Source organism: Mustela putorius, unplaced genomic scaffold, assembly GCF_011764305.1.
Source record: "Mustela putorius furo isolate JIRA1106 unplaced genomic scaffold, ASM1176430v1.1 tig00537227_pilon_pilon_pilon, whole genome shotgun sequence".
Lineage (NCBI taxonomy): Eukaryota > Metazoa > Chordata > Mammalia > Carnivora > Mustelidae > Mustela > Mustela putorius.
The window spans coordinates 39,684,836-39,706,925 of NW_025422368.1; the positions used below are offsets into that span (position 1 = coordinate 39,684,836).

General features: G+C 40.1%; 1 protein-coding gene across 1 annotated transcript in view; it reads right to left on the reverse strand.

Annotated features, from left to right (window-relative positions):
* Positions 1-18,333, reverse strand: part of GNS (glucosamine (N-acetyl)-6-sulfatase) — a 57,782-nt gene extending 39,449 nt beyond the window's left edge. The window contains exons 1-8 of the mRNA XM_045073337.1: positions 17,974-18,333; positions 12,984-13,043; positions 9,774-9,980; positions 6,934-6,999; positions 6,017-6,115; positions 4,434-4,601; positions 2,496-2,578; positions 1,223-1,341 (exon numbers count right to left, since the gene is read on the reverse strand). Of these exons, the coding sequence (XP_044929272.1) occupies positions 1,223-1,341; positions 2,496-2,578; positions 4,434-4,601; positions 6,017-6,115; positions 6,934-6,999; positions 9,774-9,980; positions 12,984-13,043; positions 17,974-18,162 (991 nt within the window). The 5' untranslated portion in view covers positions 18,163-18,333. The remainder of the gene's footprint in view (positions 1-1,222; positions 1,342-2,495; positions 2,579-4,433; positions 4,602-6,016; positions 6,116-6,933; positions 7,000-9,773; positions 9,981-12,983; positions 13,044-17,973) is intronic.
* Between the last annotated feature and the right edge of the window lie 3,757 nt (positions 18,334-22,090).

Here is a 22,090-nt window from a genome sequence, read left to right on the forward strand (position 1 = left end):
CATCTATAGAAAATGCTGACTAAAGAAACAGAAGTTAAGGAATCCTGAGAATGCAATTAGCCAGATCTAGAATGTGAGATATTCTGAACAAAAAAAAAACCCCAAAACCCTTTTCCCAATAAATCAGTGGCAGTAACATTCTCAGGGCACATGAAAAAATACAGGTAGCATGCGAACTTCGTCTAGATCCTGATACGTAATAGATTAGTCAGAGGCACAATGGAGAGTTCATGTACAGAATCACAATGTCTGAAGTTTCTTCAAAACCTTCTAAACAAAATAAAGACAAACATGGGGAAGATAGGAAGAATTCAAAAGACTGGCCACACATAGCTGAAAAGCGAAGCCGGGAATGGAAGTTATTTTATTAGTCTTTACTTTGAGTGCTTAAAAATATTTACAACGAAACATTAACTGCCTCATCAATCTGCTCCCATGCAAGTGAGCCCCATGTTAGTAGTTTTCAAGTTTATTAAATTGATACACTGGGAAAGAAGACATTCATTTTTAAGAATATCCAAGTGGAAAAAAGGAAAGTGAGGATATGGGGCTGACTAATACAGAGTTTTAAAAAGACAAAACACAAAACAGAAAGATACATATACACACACACAAAAAAAATCAATAAAACACCCCACAATTTCACAAGAAATTTCAAGACAACCTTCTCTTGTTCTTTCTATGTAAAATCTCTTACCCCTAGTCTACTTGCCTTTTAAATCTAGTTCAATTTCAGAGGGCCTGGGTGGCTCAGTCAGTTAAGCGTTTGCCTTCGGCTCAGGTCATAATCTCAGGGTGCTGGGATAGAGCCCTGCGACAGGCTCCCTGCTAGGGAGCCTGTTTCTCCCTCTTCTTCTACTGCTCCCCCTACTTGTGTGTGCTCATGAGTGCATTCTAATAAATAAAATCTTAAAAAAAAAAAAAAATCTAGTTCAGTTTCTTCCTTTTTTCCTAAAGCCTATCTCTAATCTAACAAGGTCACTCTTTCCTCCCAACTCCTAGAACATCATGTAACTTGGCACATGAAATAGCAAATAATGACACGTTTCCCCACGTTTGAATGAGTTGACTTTCTAACTAGAGGAGTCCTGAGGGCAGCAGCCTCCCCCTCTGGCCCACCCACTGCTACAACAGGCCTAGAACTCCCTGCTAGTGCTACTGACTGGGTGAAAAAGAAAGGCACCTAATCAATGCCACAGTAATATGCCAGTCTGCCCCTTACCTGTGTGGTAGCCGTTGTCTGAGGTATAAAAGATGTAAGTGTTGTTTAGTTCCCCATTGAACTCCAGTCTCTTGACCAGTTTCTCCACAAGGTCATCAACTGACAGTAAAGTTTGCCACCTGCATGTACATAGAGGGTGACAACAGAATTTCAGAACAATAGCTGAAGGAATGCTATCTTGCCAAAAAAGCAGGAGCAAAGTCCAAAACAAAACCACCCAAAGTCCCCAAACCTCTTTTCCTCGGACCCCTCCCTGGGGTGTGTGTGTGGGGGGGGGGATTAGAAAATCCCAGAACATAATGAGTTCATTCCAAATTTAACGGTTTCCAAAGAAATGAGGCTTTTAAAAGCAGTTAGTTTTATTAACACTGGTGGTGACAGCAGAAAATGGAAGGGAAACCTGTCAATTCAGTACTGATTAGCACAGATTAATTCAGATAAACCTACGCCACAACAACGTTTAGGGGTCTATTTAGGGGTCAGCAAGCTATAGTGATGGGCCAGTTTGCCCACTGTTTTTGTTTTTTAAATTGTGATAAAAGACCACACAACATAGAATTTACCAACTTAATAAATTTTAAGGGTACTAACAATAGTATGAAGTATATTCACACAGTGAGGCAGATCTCCAGATCTTTCCTTCCTGCAAATCTGGCGCTCTATACCCATTAAACAATTTACCATTTTTATACAGTTTTACTGGAACACAGTTGTGCTCATTCAGTCACATAATGCCTAGTTCTACTCCACAGGCAAAGCTGGGTAACTGCAACAGACACTGTCTGGCCTGACAGGCTATGATTATTTACTCTCTTGTCCTTTACAGACAAAGTTTGCTAGCCCCTGGTATAATCTAAATACATCTTTAGAGAGTGTAATGAATTTTTAAGAACTGACTTAAAAGAAATTCCTTGAAATTCCAAACAGCAACGGCAAATATTCTGTTCTAGTCTAAGTCTTTGGGTCTTATGCAAATACTAGGCCTGATGTCCCACAAAGTGACCTTTTCTTCAGACATAGAGAATATATATATTTTTTTTAACCAAAATGCTCCAGTTTGCAATTCTGTTTTAACAAGTCATGATGGTCCAAAGACCATCTCCTACACCTTCTGGGGCAGCAGACCTCTGAACAGTCTCTCCCATCAACTTGCTACCTGTTGATCTTGTGTCAAAGATAACCACATTGTGCAGTCCCCTGGTTCATGGGCTGATTTGGAAGGTCCTCAAAGACCAGCTACCAGAGTACCAGCTACCAGAGTAGCAGCGCTTACCTTTTCCGAAATGCATTATCTAAGAACTGTATTGAAGAATTAGTCATTGGGGTCTTGGCTTGCCTAATTAACCAGTGCTTGTTCTAAGATTTAAATGAAAATAAAAAGTTAGCACGAAATCATACAATCAAATAAACTGCTAGAGTACATAATGAAAAGGAACATTTTACACTTCAGCAAAAAGGAACTTACTGGAGCATTTAAAGAACTTCAGACTTCCTCTTCCCTGCGCCATGTGTTCCTAAAAACACTTTCTATATATTATCACTCATTCTTTATCTTCCCAGTGCTCCCTAATGAAAGGAGGCCTGGGCTCCTTGTTAGCAGCATTAATCAGCATTTAAAGATATTTAGTGGGGGTGCCTGGGTGGCTCAGTGGTTTGGGCTGCTGCCTTCAGCTCGGGTCATGATCTCAGGGTCCTGGGATCGAGCCCCGCATCGGGCTCCCTGCTCCGCAGGAGGCCTGCTTCCCTCTCTCTCTCTCTCTCTCTGCCTGCCTCTCTGCCTACTTGTGATCTCTGTCTGTCAAATAAATAAATAAAATCTTAAAAAAAAAAAAAAGATATTTAGTGAAAGATATTGGGAAACTACTGGCTAAAAGGAGACTAAATCTGTAACACTGAGTCTATGCTTTGGGTCTACTAACCAAACTATAAAATGGTAAATATTAACATTGCCTTCCAATAATTTTTGCCTTAAAAATTTAGTCATTACTCTATCAGCCTCTATTTTCCTACCCAAGATACTGATTATCCTAGAACCTTGTGAAAATCTCATCATAGCAATTTCCTAAAACCTCAAGCTCAAATCTAGAGAGTTCTTCTCATTTAAAAAAGCACTCACAGTTCTAAAAAACAAAAACATATCCACACATCATTAATTCTCTCCTCTCTACTTATAAAGCCCTAAGTTACCACCTCCCAAACTATCAGCCCCAAAGTGTTCTTTGTTTTTTAATATGTTTGAGAAGTGTTATACCGCATATCCTCCTGCTGGAAATTCACGTTGGAACAGGAGTAACTCTGAGAAATTCTGCAACAAGGTGATTAGTTAAAATTTCTAAACTTACTTGCTCATGAGAACTTTTAACTTCTTTTGGAATGTGGATAATGGCCCTCTAGTTCAAAACTCAGTTCTCTCAGCTTTAAAAATCCTACCTAAGCACTTGCCTACAGGCAACATGCTGCATAATTTCTATGTTCTTCAGTCCATACTGCAGCTGCATGAGGAATCAGGACCTCCCACTTTATTTCTCCCACTTTCGATAGAGAAGCAGAAGTTAAGCATCTTGCTCCCAGCTGGGTCACTTGGCTCGGAAATGGTAGTGCTGAGCCTAATCCAAGACTCATTCTACTACACCTCCCCAGCAATTAAGATTTCTGGGCAAAAGGCACGAGGCAGTATAGAACTTCTGCCTTTGAACCAGTGAACAACCTACCCTCTGTGCCAAGGGAAGTGTAAGTAACTAGCATATGAGGCAAATATTTAGGTTGTGGCCCTTAATTACATTCCCTGCTCTGGCTCACTTCTCCATTCAACTTCCCTTTCCAGTCATATTGCACTATGTCACCCCCTCTTTCCTGTGCGTCAGGAAAGGTGAGGGCCACCCACAGGGGGGCACTGCAGGCCTAGCTCAGCCCCACGGGATGTGTCTGAGCCACTGCCACATGGGAGGAGAGGTGGCACAGAGATTAGAAGAGCCTGTAGTCAGTAAAGATAGCACTTCTTTAACATTTCCTATAGATTCTCCAGCTGCTAACCAGATGTGGCGAGATTATCTCTCCTGAAGCAAGTTTACGCTATTATACTCAAGACAGGCACAATCACCTTTAAAATATCTCGAAGGAAAACCAACTACATGGCTCAAAAGCTCCCTAACAAGGTAATATATAGTTACTTATATCAAGTGTGGTTTAATTCAAGGTTAGGGGAAGCTACCGTTCCATGGATGTTGAAGTTCTTATTCCTTGGTGCAAAGACGTTCTGGAAACTCTTCTGGTACTGAGGTGCAGCTGTCCAAGGAGAATGAGGTGCTGGTGTGGAGATCATCATGAAGAACGGCTCAGAGTTGGATTTGTAGTCCAGGAAGCCCAAGGAGATATTAGCCTGAGATATACACAGATCTGTCATCTTCTACCCTACCCAACAGTTCAGGACTTGAAAGATGCATGTATACAAGGGGTATAATTTATAATTAGCTTTTAATCAATCTTAAGAATTTTAACAATCTTAATGTTAACACAAACTATGTCAAAGTTATTACAAGTGTGTTGCTGAAACAAATATTAGGGTTTTAGGCAATACTTATTTTAAAAAGTGGAAAAGCATACCATCCTAAAAAAGCAAATAAGATCTTAGTGATTTCGCATGATCTAAAAGTTGTTTTGCCTTCCATTAAGGTAAAAATAGTAATGCGGCTTTTTAAGGATTATTTTGCACTAATATGGCCTAAAGTATGTCTCTGTTGCCTTAAAATATATAAAAAGAGAGTCAATCTAATTCACAGTAGAACAGGTGGATTAAGTTACCTTAATCTTAGAAAAATATACAGAGCACAGATATCATAAGTTATGCCAGCTCAAGCAGCTAAGCTAAATGAATAAAATTAAATCCAAACATATTCTACCAGCATTTTAACTTATAATGACTTACATTTTTCATTTGCTTATCTGGAGCTACATTATGAAAATGAAAGCATCCCACACACGTTATGTGTTTTTATTGTTCTAGTTGATTTATAGCGTCATTTACTCCCATCACTGAACTCAAAGGATACTGACTGCATCAATTCCACCCACCTGGTTACTCTAGGTCTGTCAGAAGCCTGTGGTTCCAACATGCCAAGCACACTTCTGCCTCAGTCCCTGCAAACCCCTTGTTCCCTCTGTCTGTGCACCCTTCCCACTGATCTGCACAACTCACTCTCGCCTCTTTAAGCATTATCTAAGTAACTCCCATACCTTGCCAGATTTATTTGTCTACCTGATCACCAAGAGTGACTCTGCTTCATTTACTTAACACCTGCTATGCTGGGTGCTGAACTATTTGGTGAATTAATTCTCTGTGAAAGGTCTGTCATTAGAAACACCTTAGACAGGAAAGGAAAGTCCTAAATTCACGCAGTTTCAGGAATTTTATATAAAAACCCACAAAGCCTTAAGAACTCCCAGTCCCTAGCTCCCCACCCTCATGGTGAAGCTGCCAGTTCCTAGCTTGTGAGTGAATCTGGGGTTAAGAGTAAGAACCTCTAAAGTAAAACCTCTTCAAAGTAATCTCTATAGTCTTAAGAGATTAGCCTTTGGAAAAGGATTTGTTGCTGGAATTTCAAGAACATTAACTCTGAGCCTGGCTTATATACAAAGAAAAAGTCCCTCAGGAGTCTTTAATCAGTTGGAAATACTTTTTGGCAGTTAAATGAAGTTATTATTCATTCACATTACTCAACAAGACCAAGTCCAAAGTCCTAGGCAGAGGTTTCAATAGTGAGCCAAACTTGCAAGGACAGAGCCTTGATAACTCACCAGAACATCTGTCAGGTAGTCCACGCTGTAGTTTTCACCATGCTTCCGTGCCTTCCCATTGATAGACAGGGTATAGTTATAGTATTTAGAATTCTTTTCCTATTAGACAGGAAAGTAAAATTTGTTAAGCGGTTAGCACACTAGAAAGTCAGAAATCATGCTGGGCTATACTCTGTTGCAATAGGGATAAGACATTTTGGGTCGCCTGGGTAGCATGGTTGGTTAACTGTTTCGGCTCAGGTTGTGATCTCAGGGTTGTGAGACTGAGTTCCGCATTGGGCTGAGACTCTCTCTCTTTCTGCCCTCCACTTCCCCAGCCCTAGTCAAATAAATCTTTAAAGAAAAAAAAAAAAGGCATTTTTTAAAAAAGGGAATTACTCATTTAGTACTGAACCGGATTTTTTGACTAGAGTTTTATTAACTATTAGCACAGTTTCAATAATCTGTCGTAGTTTAAAAAGCCACAAGTAGATCAGACAGAACAGCAAAATATGTAACTAAACCTGGTGTGATGCAGGAAAAACATCTCCCAGAGGAGTGACTCACAAATCAACAGACTTTAAGAGGAGAAAATAGCTAATCAGGGACGCCTGGGTGGCTCAGTTGGTTAAGCAGCTGCCTTCGGCTCAGGTCATGATCCCAGCGTCCTAGGATCAAGTCCCACATTGGGCTCCTTGCTCCACAGGGAGCCTGCTTCTCCCTCTGACTCTGCCTGCCTCTCTGTCTGCCTGTGCTCGCTCTCGCTTGCTGTCTCTCTGACAAATAAATAAATAAAATCTTAAAAAAAAAAAAAGAAAATAGCTAATCATAAATGCAGAGCAACTTATGTCAAAATCAGAGCTAAATGAGAGAGTAAACATATTCTATATCTGTAGGGCTGTGTGTGTTAACTGTCACTGGCTTCAATAATCACTCACCAAGGCGTACCAGTAACTCCAGCCGAGAGGGACATGTTCCAGTCCACCTGCATCTGGGGCTCCATACTGAAAAGCAAGACAAACAGGACATCAGAGGGGCGCCTGGGTGGCTCAGTGGTTAAGCCGCTGCCTTCGGCTCAGGTCATGATCTCAGGGTCCTGGGATCGAGCCCGCATCAGGCTCTCTGCTCAGTAGGGAGCCTGCTTCCTCCTCCTCTCTCTCTGCGTGCCTCTCTACCTGCTTGTGATCTCTCTCTGTCAAATAAATAAATAGAATCTTAAAAAAAAAAAAAAAAAAAAAAAGAGAAGACAAACAGGACATCAGAAATGCTTAGCTATGACCAGATCAATAAGAAAGAGGAAGCTTTTAGAATCCTTTCAGATCAGTGCCTGAAACCAGATGTTCAATTTTCCCAAACACATGAATCAAGTCGAAAAGTAAAGAACACTAAAACCTAGGAACTACTGAAGGAGGAGTTTGTAAACTATGGCCGTAGGCCAAATCTAGCCAGCCAACTGTTTTATATGATCAGTAAGCTAAGAATTTTTTTTCCATTAAAAAATACAAACAGCAATCAATAGAGGAGTATTCTGTGACATGTGACAGTTACAGGGAATTGAAATTTCAGTCATGAAGTTTTTTTGGAACGCAGATGCACTCATTTTGGTTTGTGTCTTTCTATCTGCTTTCATGCTACAACGGCAAGGTCAAATACAGGAGCCCCCCTTATTTGCAGTTTCATTTCCCATGGTTTCAGTTAACCAGTGGTCAACCGAAGTCCAACAGCAAATAAGCCTCCTGCCAGAAGGTCACAATGCCTGTCCTTCACCGCTCTTCTTACCATGTAGGTATTTTATCATCTCACACCATCACAGGAAGGGGGAGTACAGTGCAATAAGACACTCTGAGAGACACAAGACACACATAATTTTTATTGCATTCTATCGTTGCAATTGTTCTATATGGTTATTAGTTGTTGTTAATCTCTTACTGTGCCTAATTTCTAAGTTAAACTTTATCACGGGTACATATACATAGATAAAAACAGTATATTATAGAGTTCAGTACTATCCGTGGTTTTAGGCATCTACTGGGGGTCTGGGGAAGCATCCCCGTGGATAAGACGGTGGGTGGGGGGAGTATTATCATCACAAAAGAAAAGCTCAAAGTATTTACTTCTGGCCCTTTCTAGAAAAAGTCCATATAGCTTAGGCCACGAAGTTCATTTCTGGAGTTACTGAAAGCGAAGACTGAACACTCCAACTGACCTTGTGGTTAATGACAACCAAAATAAGCAGACTATGAGCTCTCAGCTTATAACTTCACTTGTCCTGATGATGAAACCTACATTTGGAGCTCAATTTATTTGATGAGATGAATTAAGTGACCAGAGACTCATCCCATTTATCTCAACAAGGTTTAGTATTGCCCATTTATTTTTATTTATTTATTTTTAAAGATTTTATTTATTTATTTGACAGAGAACACAAGTAGGCAGAGAGGCAGGCAGAGAGAGAGAGAGAAGCAGGCTCTGCACTGAGCAGAGAGCCCGATGTGGGGCTCGATCCCAGGACCCTGGGATCATGACCTGGGCTGAAGGCAGAGGCTTTAACCCGCTGAGCCACCCAGGCGCCCCAGTATTGCCCATTTAAAAAAGAATTTAATTTATGAGAAATCTTTGTATTTTAATGAATTTCTCCTAATTTTGTATACAGAATTTTTAAAAAAGATTATTATTTATTTACTTGACAGAAGGTACAGGAACAGAAAGAGCGGCAGGCAGAGAAGTAGGCTTCCCCCTAAGCAGGGGGCCCGAGCGGGACTCAATCCCAGGACCCTGGGATCATAGACACTTAACCGACTGAGTCACCCAGGTGCCCCTATTTTTGTATACACATTAAGTGATCTCTGATAGGCAAAGTAGTATAAATTCTCTTTATGACCCACGTCTTACCTCAATAACCTAGTATCTGTACTTATTTCTCATGATTCTTTTCAAACTGACTTAACCTTCCTTCCAACTCACAAGGTTGAAAATTCTCCCAATTGTGGGGAGGGAAAGAATGAACAGAAAATTCAGATTAAATATTAGTATCTTTAGCAACCATGGATAAAGTATGTAAAAAAAAATGTACATCTTTTCTTTGTCCTGCATCCCCAGTTTTACTATGAGAGAGAACCCAGACATTCCCAAATAAACGGTTTCCTCTAAGTTTGAACTCTGAGTAAAAGCTAAGACCAATGTGGTGAACCTGGGGGCCATGAAATCTGGACTTGGACAGCTATAGTGGGTATCCCCTCATCCAGGCACCCAAGAGGCCAGCACATCCACCACTAAGCCAAATGCTGTAGTGGCCTGAATATCCCAGGCTCGGGGTGTTTTCCCTCTATCAGTGATCACTCCACATTTTCGAAAATGGGAACAAAAAGGGATAAGTCTGAAGTTGTTATAAGGCAGGAAAGGTGGCAGAAGGAAAAAAATTCTTCATTCTCTTCCTGATAAAGGGGAAACGGAGACAAAGATACCATGAGACGAACATGACAAGCAAAATCCTTGAAGAAAAAGGGGAAGATGCATCAGACAGCAGCAGTCATAGGACAATTAAAAAAAAAATGCTATGAAGCTATTTAAAGGAAGAAGAACTATAGTACTTAAATCATGTAAATATGTTCATGTAAGTAAATTCTTGTTTAATGTGCAGATTAGGAGAAAACTATACCAAAAACATTTTACATTACTCAAATGGATAATAATTTAAAAAAACATGAATTACATTAATTTACATTTATAAAGCTTTTTTTTTTTTAAAAAAAAGGAATAATGAGATCATTCAACCTACCTCATTTAAGTATTTCCCTGCGAAAAAGGTTTGATAACCACACATCGATCTGAGAATTGCTGGGAAAGTATTTGGTTCTTGGATCTTCTGCCAAGACTTACTACTGCAGTTTCCCTCCAAAGTGTTGTTAACAACGTGATGATTATGTGGGTACTTTCCTGTCAAGATACTGGCTCTGCTCGGGCAGCAAAGAGCACTTGGCACATACTACAAAGCGAACAGAAGCAAAAAACCCAGTTACACAAGAAAGATGGATTTCTCCTCATTTCTAAAGAGAGTAAAGAAAGCTGCTTAATACTCTAATTTTGAATTTCTAGTTTCCCATGGAATAGTTTTTTGGTTTTTTTTTTTTTTTTTTTTTTTTTTTTGGTAACACATAACACTTCAGAGCTGCTTTAAGTCACATAGTAGAGACTGTAAACAAACCAAGAGAACAGATTTCTTTTTCAGCTGGTTTCTTGCTGCAGAATAAGTTATTCCAATCTCATCTGCCAAAGAAATACTTACATGGTAGGAGCTAGGTCTTTTTTTGTTAAAAAGGCTTCATGCCCAACCTGGAGCCCAAAGTGAAGGTTGAACTCAGGACCCTGAGATCAAGACCTGAGCAGAGATCAAAAGTTGGATGCTTAACCAACTAGGCCACCCAGGCACCCCAGGAGCTAGATCTTAACCAAAAATAATGACTACTACCTGAATCTAATGTAGCTGAGAGGCAAAGGTTCATTTTCAGGATAATCTGTAGCTTTATATAATTCCTATATCACTTAATGGACAGAGATTATTTTTTCTACTCTAATGATTTTTCCATTAGCTACTATCATCAATAAACGTAACCTATTTTACCTATTATTTGTGTATATCTTAGTACACATCACCAAACCACTTTACAGAGAATAATACTAGTTTATACCCACACCAGCAGGGAAGGAATGCTCATTCAAGTACACCCTTGCCAAACTTATGTATTATCCCTTATTAAATACTTGGCATTTCTTTGGGCTTTCAAATTGGATTTGGCATTTTTAAATACTGGTGAGGATGAACATTCTCCACATGCATACTGACCAACTTTGTTTACGTGAATGACTTGTTCATATGCTTTGTACATTTTTTTTGTACATTTTTTTCCTGGGGCATCAGCTTCTTGTTACATAAAATCTGAGTTAAGGAAGGATTCTGTCATGTTACAAATATTTGCCATTTTTTACTTTTGCTTTTTCAATTTTGTCAGATTATTTGACTTCTGTAATTTTTACATTGGCAAGACTTTTAATCCTTTCGCTTGTCTGCTGACCTATTTTTTTGGTCGCTATCACACTGTTTACTGTATCTTCATTTTACATTTTGTTATCTGGAAGGTCAATTTCCTCCTTTAAGAAATTACCTTGATTGTTCTAACCTATTTATCATTACAGATAAATTTAGAATCACTTTATTCAGCCTTTAAAAAATCTTGTTGGGGCGCCTGGGTGGCTCAGTGGGTTAAGCCGCTGCCTTCGGCTCAGGTCATGATCTCAGGGTCCTGAGATCGAGTCCCGCATCGGGCTCTCTGCTCGGCAGGGAGCCTGCTTCCCTCTCTCTCTCTCTCTGCCTGCCTCTCCATCTACTTGTGATTTCTCTCTGTCAAATAAATAAATAAAATCTTTAAAAAAAATTATTAAAAAAAATCTTGTTGGGATTTTGATTAGAATAAACTTATTAAGTATTCTTATTAAGTAGTTTTATTACATTACGAATGAAGTTCTATAACCTTATTTATAAACATAGGTCTTAACCATTACTGCCCAGCAGCTATACCTAGAGTCTGCATTTTCCTGCTGTATGAATGGGCTCTCTCTCCTCCAGTACTTCTCTAACTGGTTATATAGAAGAAGATTATTTTTATTTTTTCATTTCTATTTTACTAAACTCTATTAATTTAAAAAGTTTTTGAACAATTCTACATTTTTTGGGTAGAAAATACAAAGATGTGGAAATAATAATTATGTCTTTTTCCAATATTCCAGCTAATTCTGCAGGATTCATGCCGATCACAACAATTCAGAACAGCATTAAGTGACAAGTATTGGGCCCCTGTCTCATCTCTAACAGCATTGGCCTGAGTCTTGCACCTTAACTATAAGGTGTGCTATTTGTTTGAAATACTCATCATAATAAGGACGCATTCTTCTAACAGTTCAATAAATTACCAGGAAAGGATGCTAAAATTTCAAAGGGCTTTCAAGCATCTATTAAGATGAACATTACTTTTTTCATCTTTCAACTACTGATCTTGTTGGTGGACAATATAACAACCACTATTACGTAGTATTTACTGCAACTCAGGTGCTGATATAAGTGCTTGCTTTACATGTATATATTCATTTAATATCACAAAACCCTGAGACAGATTTTAGGACACCCAGTTACAAATGGGAAACTAGAGAGGTTAATAACTTGCCCAACATCAAACAGTTAGAAAAGAGGCAGAGAGAGCATTCAAAACTAGGTGATCTAGCTCCAGAATCTGTGCTCTTAAGCACAACACTATGTTGCTGTTTAATGGATTTCCTGATAAGCTAGGCTACTACTTACTTGGTTATGTGCATGGTTCCTGAATTTATTAGTATTTTATTATGGATCTTTGCAACTCTTTGCATCTCCTTCCTTCCCTCATTTGGGCTCCACACCAGGCCTGAACTCCTAACCCTGAGATTGAGACCTGAGCTGAGACTGAGAGTCCGATGCTTAATTCAATGAGCCACCCAGGCACCCCTGCATCTATGTTTACATAGACATAGCTATTTATACCTCATACATCACATATATGTGTATACACACACAAGATACTGGTTTTGTTTGGTTGCTATTATTTTTCTCAGGCTGACTGTCAGGGTTAATAGGGCTTTGTAAAGTGGCTGGCAAGAGTTGACCACAAAGCAATTTACATTGCATAAATGTTACTTGATTCTTACAATTCATTTCCAAACCTCAAACAGTAAAGCTTTAAATATTCTCTAGTTCTGAGCTATAAATCAAACTGGCTTAGAAAATACCTACAATTAAGGTTCAAATTGTAAAAAGTAGTATTTCAATTAAAAGCATTTAAATCACATTATATAAAGTCCTTCCTTTAGATCAGGCATTTAACTAGGTCTCCCCAAAAGAGCATGCTTCTTCTTAGAACATCAACATCAAGTCTCACAAAATTAAGGTAACTTTAAAACTTACAGCACTGGAGAAAGTCATCCCCATTTCTCCAATGAGAGCCTTGGTTTTCTTTAGTGGGGTCTGTGAAGTAAATAATCATCTGTTAAGCCATTTCCTCCAATAAAAAAAAAACACACAGAGACCAAAACTCACGTTTTTTGCATCTTACTCGCAATGATCAGCTCCATTTGACACTAAGAAACTGCCAAAAGAGTTCTGTTTCTGGAGATGAACCAAACAGGTTTGGTTACAGTCAGTTATATCCCATGCAAAAGAGCAGTGGGGTCACAATGCCTGCAGGAAGGGAAAGTTCACAGCTGATAGCATTATTCTAGCAATGCTGATTTCAATGTAATGAAATTTTGGTGCTCTCTTTTGTCAGCAGCCCTCTCACAAGATAGATGGGGCAGATCTCCATTAATTCATCTTTAGGAGCAGGATGTGGGCTAAGAGATGAAAGGAGCCTTCCCCTCTTTAAAAACAGAGAGGTTTTAGGTTCCCAGAGCCAGATAATGTCCCGAAGCCCAGAAAAGGACTCAAATATCATCAGTGATGGAGTCCAAATGCCTCCTTTTCAATCACAAGCTCAAAACCCCATGCACTAGGCCAATCACAACTTCAAGTAAGGACTTGAACCAGATGGCAAGTAGTAGAGACAATAATCTCAAATCCTAGAGTGAGGATAAAAGTATGAAGAAGGTCATTAAAATACAAATAAAAGGAACACTAACAATCTTTATTTAGATTCCAGACAACAAAAAAGGACCACTGAAGAGATTCTAATTTTAGTTGTATTTTATCAATCAGTTCATGATGATTTTGAAGTACCTTTGAAATCTGAGACCATATTCAGTATAGTTTTAAATATACCTTATAGTGCAGTAATTCCTTAAAGATCACCTAAATATGTGATTATGTTAACAAGGTTCTTGTTTATAATACTGTATAAACGACTCTCCCCCACTGTTTTATATAAATAGTAAAAAACCTAAAGAACCCATAAGCTCAAAAGGATGAGAATTCTAACTTATTTAAGAAGATCTTTCATAAGTGCATGAGTAGCTCCAGAATAGGTTTCCAAGGAGATGCTACAGATCTATAAGTCTTCGTTAACCTTCAGAAGCAATGTCACCAACTGAGATCCTCCAGAAAACATCACTGGGTGCTACTTTCAGGTAAAGAATATTGGGCTGAATTAAACACTGGTTTGACAAGAAATCTGAGTTATGACAACAGAGGGAGGGGAAATGAGAATACAAAGTATAAATGGGAAAAAGGACATTGTGAGTTGATTATATGGAACTCAATCCTCAAACTGTTGGATAAATATGCAACAGTACTGAAGAATATCTAATTGTTTTTTATTTTTTATTTTTGAAGATTTTATTTATTTGACAGAGAGACACAGCGAGAGAAGAAACACAAGCAGGGGGAGTGGGAGAGGGAGAAACAGGAAGCCCGATGTGGGACTTGATCCCAGGATCCTGGGACCATGACCTGAGCTGAAGGAAGACATCTTCAGCTGAAGGCTGAAGGCTTCCTTCAGCTGAAGCTGTACCACCCATGTGCCCCAGAATATCTGATTTATAGTAAGACTATAGTATGTGATTATAACCCATTTGTTAAATACTTAACGTGTGTCAGGCACTGATCGAGGCCAGGATGAACAGAAGACAAAAGGTCCTTGATCTCATGACCTCTGTATTCTTGGGGACTTAAATAACAGGTAGACAATCATTTCAGGCAGTGAAAAGTGCTATGAACACAATAAACCAGGATGATGTCCTTTAACTGGCGGGAGAGGGGGAAACTACTTTAGTTGGGTGGTCAGGAGAGGCCTCTTTCAGGAAGTAACTTGGGTACTCAGAGTTACATGATGAGGAGGCCAGCCATGCTAAGATCTAGGAAAAGGTGCTTCCAGGCTAAGTGAATAGCAAAGACAAGAGCTGCCAGAGAAGATGCACATGTGAGGAACAGAAAGAAGGCACATGTGGTGGAAGTAGCACAGCAAGTAAAGGAGACTGTGGGGTAAGACAAGGTCAAAGTGTTAGGCAGGAGCCAGCAGATGATGCACAGAGATTTTAGTGTCAATAAGAATTTGTCTTAATGACTGTAATTTTTATGCTGCTAACACCAGTACAGTGATAACCATGTCTGCTAAATCAAACAAATCCTAACAAGAACCACGCTGTACTGAAAATGTCTGTGTCTATGCTAATCTAAATGCTAAAATGGATCCTTAAGATACCAGCAAAGAGAGTTACAAGGTTGGTCAGGTCAAGATTGTACAACACCGCTTAAGGAGCAGTCAATCTGATACCTGGATCTGGGTAAATGCATTACTTGACTCATCCAAAGCAAATCCCTTCCATAAAAATCCTAAGGAGTCATTTACTTTTTTGGCTCCATGTATAGTGGCTCTGAAATAAAATTTTAACATATTTAATAATCATTGTTTTCAGCAAAGACATGATGTGTTCATCCCCTACATTACATCATGGCTCCTTCCCTTACTTCCTTGAAATTTTGACCAAATGTCAGTTCTTCCAGGGTGAATGATTTTAGAAAGAGCAACCAGTGAAGTAGAGTGTATCCATCCCACCATAACATTCAAGTAAAATAAAATAGGAACTATTCCCTAAGCAAAAAACCAGAGTCCCACAGATGATACCTGCAACAAATACAGGGAAATGTTCAAGATGATCATAAAAGATGATTTCAAAGATGACTGAAAGATTCTACATGAAACACTACAAGAAGTACTAGAATCCTTCTACCTGAGCTGGTCTGGTGGACTGGACTACGGTTTATTTGGCCAACGATGGCAGCAATTCATAATCCTTTTTGAGCCAGAGACCTCATTCTCCACAAAATTGAAGATAAAATACAGAGTATTACGTATAAATTAAGGACTTCCATGATCCCCCTGGTGTTCCTAAGTATCATCTTAAGAATCTCTGATCTGAAGTATAAGTGAGTAGCTGATGTGGTTATGTGGAATGACATCTGTTACGTCAGTATTCTAGAATATGAGAAAAATGGGGCTTCAAGATCATAAGACACCAGGCTTTGCTCCTTATTAGCTACATGAACTTTGGCCAAGTTACTTAACACCCTCTTAGTTTCCTCTTATTTAAGGGAAGGACAATATGTACAGCAGAGAACTTTTATGACTGAAACACAAGTATAAAATACTTCATACTCTTACTGCTCCAAGTAGGTTTTCAAATGCTGTTACTGTCTTAGTGATTTCCCTTCAAGTCCTGCTTGACAACTAGTGGTAGAATACCCTGGAAAAGGATACAAGAGAAGCCAGAATACCCCAGAGAGTTGAGAGCATTAAATTTGACTTGTTCCCCACTCAATTTTGGCTCTTTAGTATAAACACCTATAATAAAGAATCTGATACTGGTTTAAAGAAGCAAATACAACATGCTAAGGAGAAGATACCTCAAAGCTATACAGACCACACCTGTGTTCTGTAAAAATTAAGAAACTCAATTCTGAACACCTTATATTTCAGTGATAAACTTTTGTTTTCACCAGAGATGTAAAAGCTTGACCTTTTAATTGTCTTAGTCACTAAGCTATTACTAATTTTTGATAGGGATGGCTTGCCTTTTCTAGACAAAGCACTTTTCAAGGACGCACATAAAGTTTTTTTGAAGGAATTTTGTGAGGAGGGTCAGTGGAGTGGTGGGAATGGAAAAAACAAAGTAAATTCCAGGAGAGCAATTAAGTCAAGACTCTTCAATGTCAATGTGGTGGAGTAGAAACTAAAAGGCAGTGAGGCATATGTGGCACAAAATGTAAATGCAAGCATCTTAAACATAAACCAGAAAAGTTTCTCAGCACTGTGAACACAGTCCTGAGTAAGAAATACATTTTCACTCATTATCCAGAAATATATATATGGATATGCGTACCTTTATCATATATACCCACATGTATCACACCAACATTTTCTATTCTACTTTATTTCACAGGAAAGTAAAAAATCTGGGAGCTACTCACTAAACTGATTTCACAACTCACTTATGGGTTGAAATCGGCAGTTTGAAGGACACTGAGGTAGGGTGTTCCCAGACAGTGTAAGTTAGGAACCTCTTGCGTGAAGTGTTTTCATAGTCTCAGCACTTAGCTGAAAACAAAAAGATAACTGAAACGAAGAAATAAATGACATATATATTTTCTTAAAAGATAAGAAAAATGCCATAACCAGGATCAGAGCACTCATCAGAATTTTGACCTGTTTCAACTACATAAGTGCCTTGGGAAAGCCACTTTCTGGAGCCTCCATGAGTAAGGGGTTGGGTAATGCGCCTGAAGGTCATAAATTCCAGAACTCTAAGATAAAGAAGCAAAATTCACTCTGGGAAACAATGAAGTCTCATAAAAAAACACATTTAAAATGGAACACGGACAATAGTAGCAAATGTATCGGCCAGGTGTTCAATTAAGCTAATTGAATTCTCTCGATTCTTGGGAGGCAAAGCGCAGCCTGAAGAGTTTGACAACCTATCCATCAGATTAGTTGATCTCAGCACTTATTAAATATCGGGCACAGACACTGTACATGGAGACAAACACAGAGGTGGCCTAGGTCCTTTAAAGAGAGAGCTGGACTTGTCCTCAGATCCTCTAAGCCAAAAGAAAAACGAGGCTTGCGTGCTCTTAGCCAGCACCTGCTCCTCGTTGGTTCAGCCCATCCCTAACTGGCGTCCAGCTGTTTATTTTGAGCTATAAACGCGAACTCCGCAGCACTAAGGTCCAGGTTCGAACCTCTGTGTAGTGCGTGCATGTGTGCCTACTCAAAAGAGACGCGGGAGAGAAAGGAAACAGAGTCCTGCGGCCCCTCAAACTTGCGTATGGGGTCAGGCGTGGCAAAAGCAAAACCATCCAGGATCAGGCACCCAGCTCAGGGAACTGGGGGTGGGGATGGGGAAAGAGGACAAGAAACCTGGGGGTCAGCCGGGGAGATCGAGGGGCGGGGCAGAAATAGAAGCGTTACCATGCCGCCGAGCACTTCGTCCTGGTCGTCGGTGAGGATCAGCACCACATTGGGCCTCCGAGAGCCCGTCGCCACCCCAGAGACCCCCAGGCAGCTGCCCAGCAGCAGCAGCAGCGCCGCGCTGCAGGAAGGCAGGTGACGGGGGCTGTTCCGCCGCGGCCCACTTGGGGCCAGAGGCAGGAGCCACATGGCAGACTGGGTTCCGGGGGTGGCCCCGGGACCGAATGGAGGGACGCGCAAGTGTCTGAAGGCCAAAAGGCGAACGAACTGCAGGAGGAAAAGCGTTGCCGGGAAAGGCCGGGGGACTGGGGTCAGGCGTTTTCTCCCCTAGCACGATCACGTGAACCGGAGGCAGGGGGCGGAGTACGCCTTGCGGTCACGTGAGGCCAGACGGGGCAGGACTGCGAACGGAAAGGGAGGCGGGGCGGATCCGTGGGCCGGAAACCGGAAGTGGGCTCCAGGGGCGAAGAACCGGTCGGGCTGGGGGTTTTGCGCTTGCTTTAGTCTCAGGCTCGGGTTGGCTTCGCGAGCGCTGTGTATGTGAACGCTTGGTGCGAGGGTTAAAAGGGAGAGAAGATGATGGGGCGTCTGAGTGGCTCAGTGGGTTAAAGCCTCTGCCTTCGGCTCAGGTCATGATCCCGGGATCCTGGGATCGAGCCCCGCATCGGGCTCTCTGCTGGGCAGGAAGCCTGCTTCCTCCTCTCTCTCTGCCTGCCTCTCTGCCTACTTGTGATTTCTCTATCAAATAAATAAATAAAATCTTAAAAAAAAAATGGAGAGAAGATGAAATGAACGAGGGAATCAGCTCACAGTAGGCGGTTAAGAGAAGGGAGGAGAGTGCTTACCTGATAGTAAGGTCAGCTGGTGGGCGAAGTCTGGTCTCTGTCGTATTTTATTCTCGAGTCAACAGCCACTTACGAGAGCCTTTACGTTGAATCATTTCTCATTTTCTCTACAGCTCACCTGTTACACTCGAAGCTGGATTCTGGCTCAGCTTTCTGGACTCCAGCCTCAGCTGATAAAGTGTTTTCAAACTAACGATTTAGGGATATCCTGACAGCCTAATACTACTTGGTGAATTTTTGAAAGCCCTTTTAGAAGATGTTGGAGGATATGCACATTGAGCAAAACAAAACCCCTGAAACATGGTTACCCAACCACATTAAGTAATGTTTAGGGGGAAAAATTCCATGTACTAAGGCTCCAAATATTTCTGTGATACAGAAATACAGGTACAGCTCTACCTCAACCGTCTGCTAAAGTCTATGCAAACAGAATTATCCCTGGCAAGGTGAAGGGTCAAGTTTTATTCCCAACTTAGAGTAATAACCTGTACCTCCTGGCTCCTAACAAAGTGTATTTTCTCTAAGCGAGACCATCTGGCCTGAAAAGTGTTTTAAAACTCATGAAAGCACTATAATGAGTTAAAAATAATTGTGGGAGTACTTTGAAGTATCATATATTCAACTGTAAGTCTTATGCAAAAGGAAGTGTTAACTTTTTGAAAAAAAAATAGGTTTACAGAAGGCAAGAAAACCTTTACAAAATGAAGTAAAGTTCCACTGTAAGAAAAATTATTCTGGGAATCTGGTAAGAGTCGTTCCCAGATGGTCAAGGTACTGGGTTACAGCCTCAAACTATGCTCATTTTGCAAACTGGTGTAATAATCCCTAGGAAACCAAGACTTCCAGGAGACTTCTGGCACAAAGAAGAACCTGCATTGATGCCCCAAATTGTAAGATTATATCATTGGTCTTGGTTCAAGGCTACTTTATGAACTATCTGATGGCAGAGATTGTATAATTAAGAGCCAGCTTTATTCCAGATGCTAGACTAATGCTGAGGAGACACTGTTCCTTTTTCATGGAGCTTGCAGTCTAGTTGCAGAAAAATATACAATCTAATAATCACAGAAGTGTATAATTACAAATAAGGAGACATGCTATGAAGGAAAAGTAAAGAAATGAACATTTTAAGGAGGTGGGGGGCTGACCTAATTTTTTAAAAAAGACTATTTATTTGACAGAGAGGGAGAGATCTTAAGTAGGAAGAGAGGCAGACGGGCGGGGAAGGGAGGAGCAGGCTCCCTGCTGAGCAGAGAGCCCAATGCAGGGCTCTATCCCAGGACCCTGAGGTCATGACCTGCAGCACCCAGGCATGGGGCAATTTAAGGATTCGCTGAGGAAATAAATTTTCTGTGGCCCTGAGGAGTTTAAATAGAAGATCATTTGTTAATGGGATAGTGGGGTGGTAGAATGTCTCCTAGGCACAGGGTACAGCATTTGCGAGGATATTGAGGTAGTGCAAAGAACTAAAAGATGCCAGTGTAGCTGGAGCAGAGGGAGAGAAGGAGATAGAGAGGTAAACAGGGCCCAGATTATGTTAAGGATTTTGGTCTTCGTCATAAGGCTAATGGGGAATCACTTTAAGAGTAGGGGAGAAAAAATCATACATGAATTTGTATGATTACAAATTCATGATTACATGAATTTGTACAGATTAGAAGAGGATAAGAACGGATGAAAAGAGAACAAATCAGATTTTGTGGGGTGTGAAGCTTATATGTATGCAATTTGGCAAGGGTGGCTCCTTAAGAAAAAGAGTGACAATATAAATATAAAATTAGGTGCGAAAGTGAATATTTATTTAGAGTAAGAAAAGAAATAACCATATTACAGATTTTTTAAAGTCAAAAAATATTACAAATTGGAATGCAAAATTTTAAAATATAGTATTTTTTATTAATGAACTACAGACACGCTTCTCCATGCTCCTCCCACTGCTCCGCCGACATTTTCGGCTATGTACACTTAAATCGTCTCTTCATAAGAAAGTGGGTTTGTAATATATTTTATGGAGAGAATAGAAGATCATTTAGCCTTTTCTCTAGCATAGTTGATCAATTTTTTATTATCGATAGTTAAGAAATTGTTTTCATCTTCAGTTCGTTATTGGTTATACACACACACATATTTACTGTAATCATGTATTATGAGTTTATATCCTCTGCACTGATGTCAACTTGAGGTCAAGTCCGAAAGAAATTTAATATTTTTAATGAGTTTATATGATTCACTTTCTTCACAAATTATCAAACAATTCAAGAGCCTAAATATTACTTTCATTTTCAGTTTATTTCTTCTACAATTACTGTTTTCATTACGATCTGAAAAAAGTGATTACTATTTACTTTTCAATGTCAGGACAATTTCTTTTGATTTTCTCACCTTTTTCATATTCATGAACTTTTTTTTTTTAAAGATTTTATTTATCAGAGAGAGAGAGGGGGGGAGAGAGTGAGCACAGGCAGACAGAATGGCAGGCAGAGGCAGAGGGAGAAGCAGGCTCCCTGCTGAGCAAGGAGCCCAATGTGGGACTCGATCCCAGGACGCTGGGATCATGACCTGAGCCAAAGGCAGCTGCTTAACCAACTGAGCCACCCAGGTGTCCCATATTCATGAACTTTTTACCTCAATTTTATCTCGATGTTTTTTTCCCCCAAGATTTTATTTATTTATTTGACAGACAGAGATCACAAGCAGGCAGAGAGGCAGGCAGAAAGAGAGAGAGGGAAGCAGGCTCCCTGCTGAGCAGAGAACCCGATTTGGGCTCTATCCCAGGGTCCTGAGATCATGACCTGAGCCGAAGGCAGAGGCTTAACCCACTGAGCCACCGAGGCGCCCCATCTCAATGCTTTAATAAAATAAATTTACAGACAACATAAGAAGGTGCCTGCCATATATGTCCACATCAGGAGTCTAAAATTTATCAGTTGGAATGTTCCTAAGTGTCTTTCTAAATGACAATTAAAATGTTATGTTTGGGTTTTATCAACTGTTAAATAAGTTTGTATTTTTTTAAAAGATTTTATTTATTTATTTGACAGAGAGAGATCACAAGTAGGCAGAGAGGCAGGCAGAGAGAGAGAGAGAGAGGGAAGCAAGCTCCCTGCTGAGCAGAGAGCCCGATGCGGGGCTCGATCCCAGGACCCTGGGATCATGACCTGAGCCGAAGGCAGAGGCTTTAACCCACTGAGCCACCCAGGTGCCCAAGTTTGTATAAAGATTTTTTTTATTTATAAAGATTTTATAAAGATTTTATTTATTTATATGAGAGA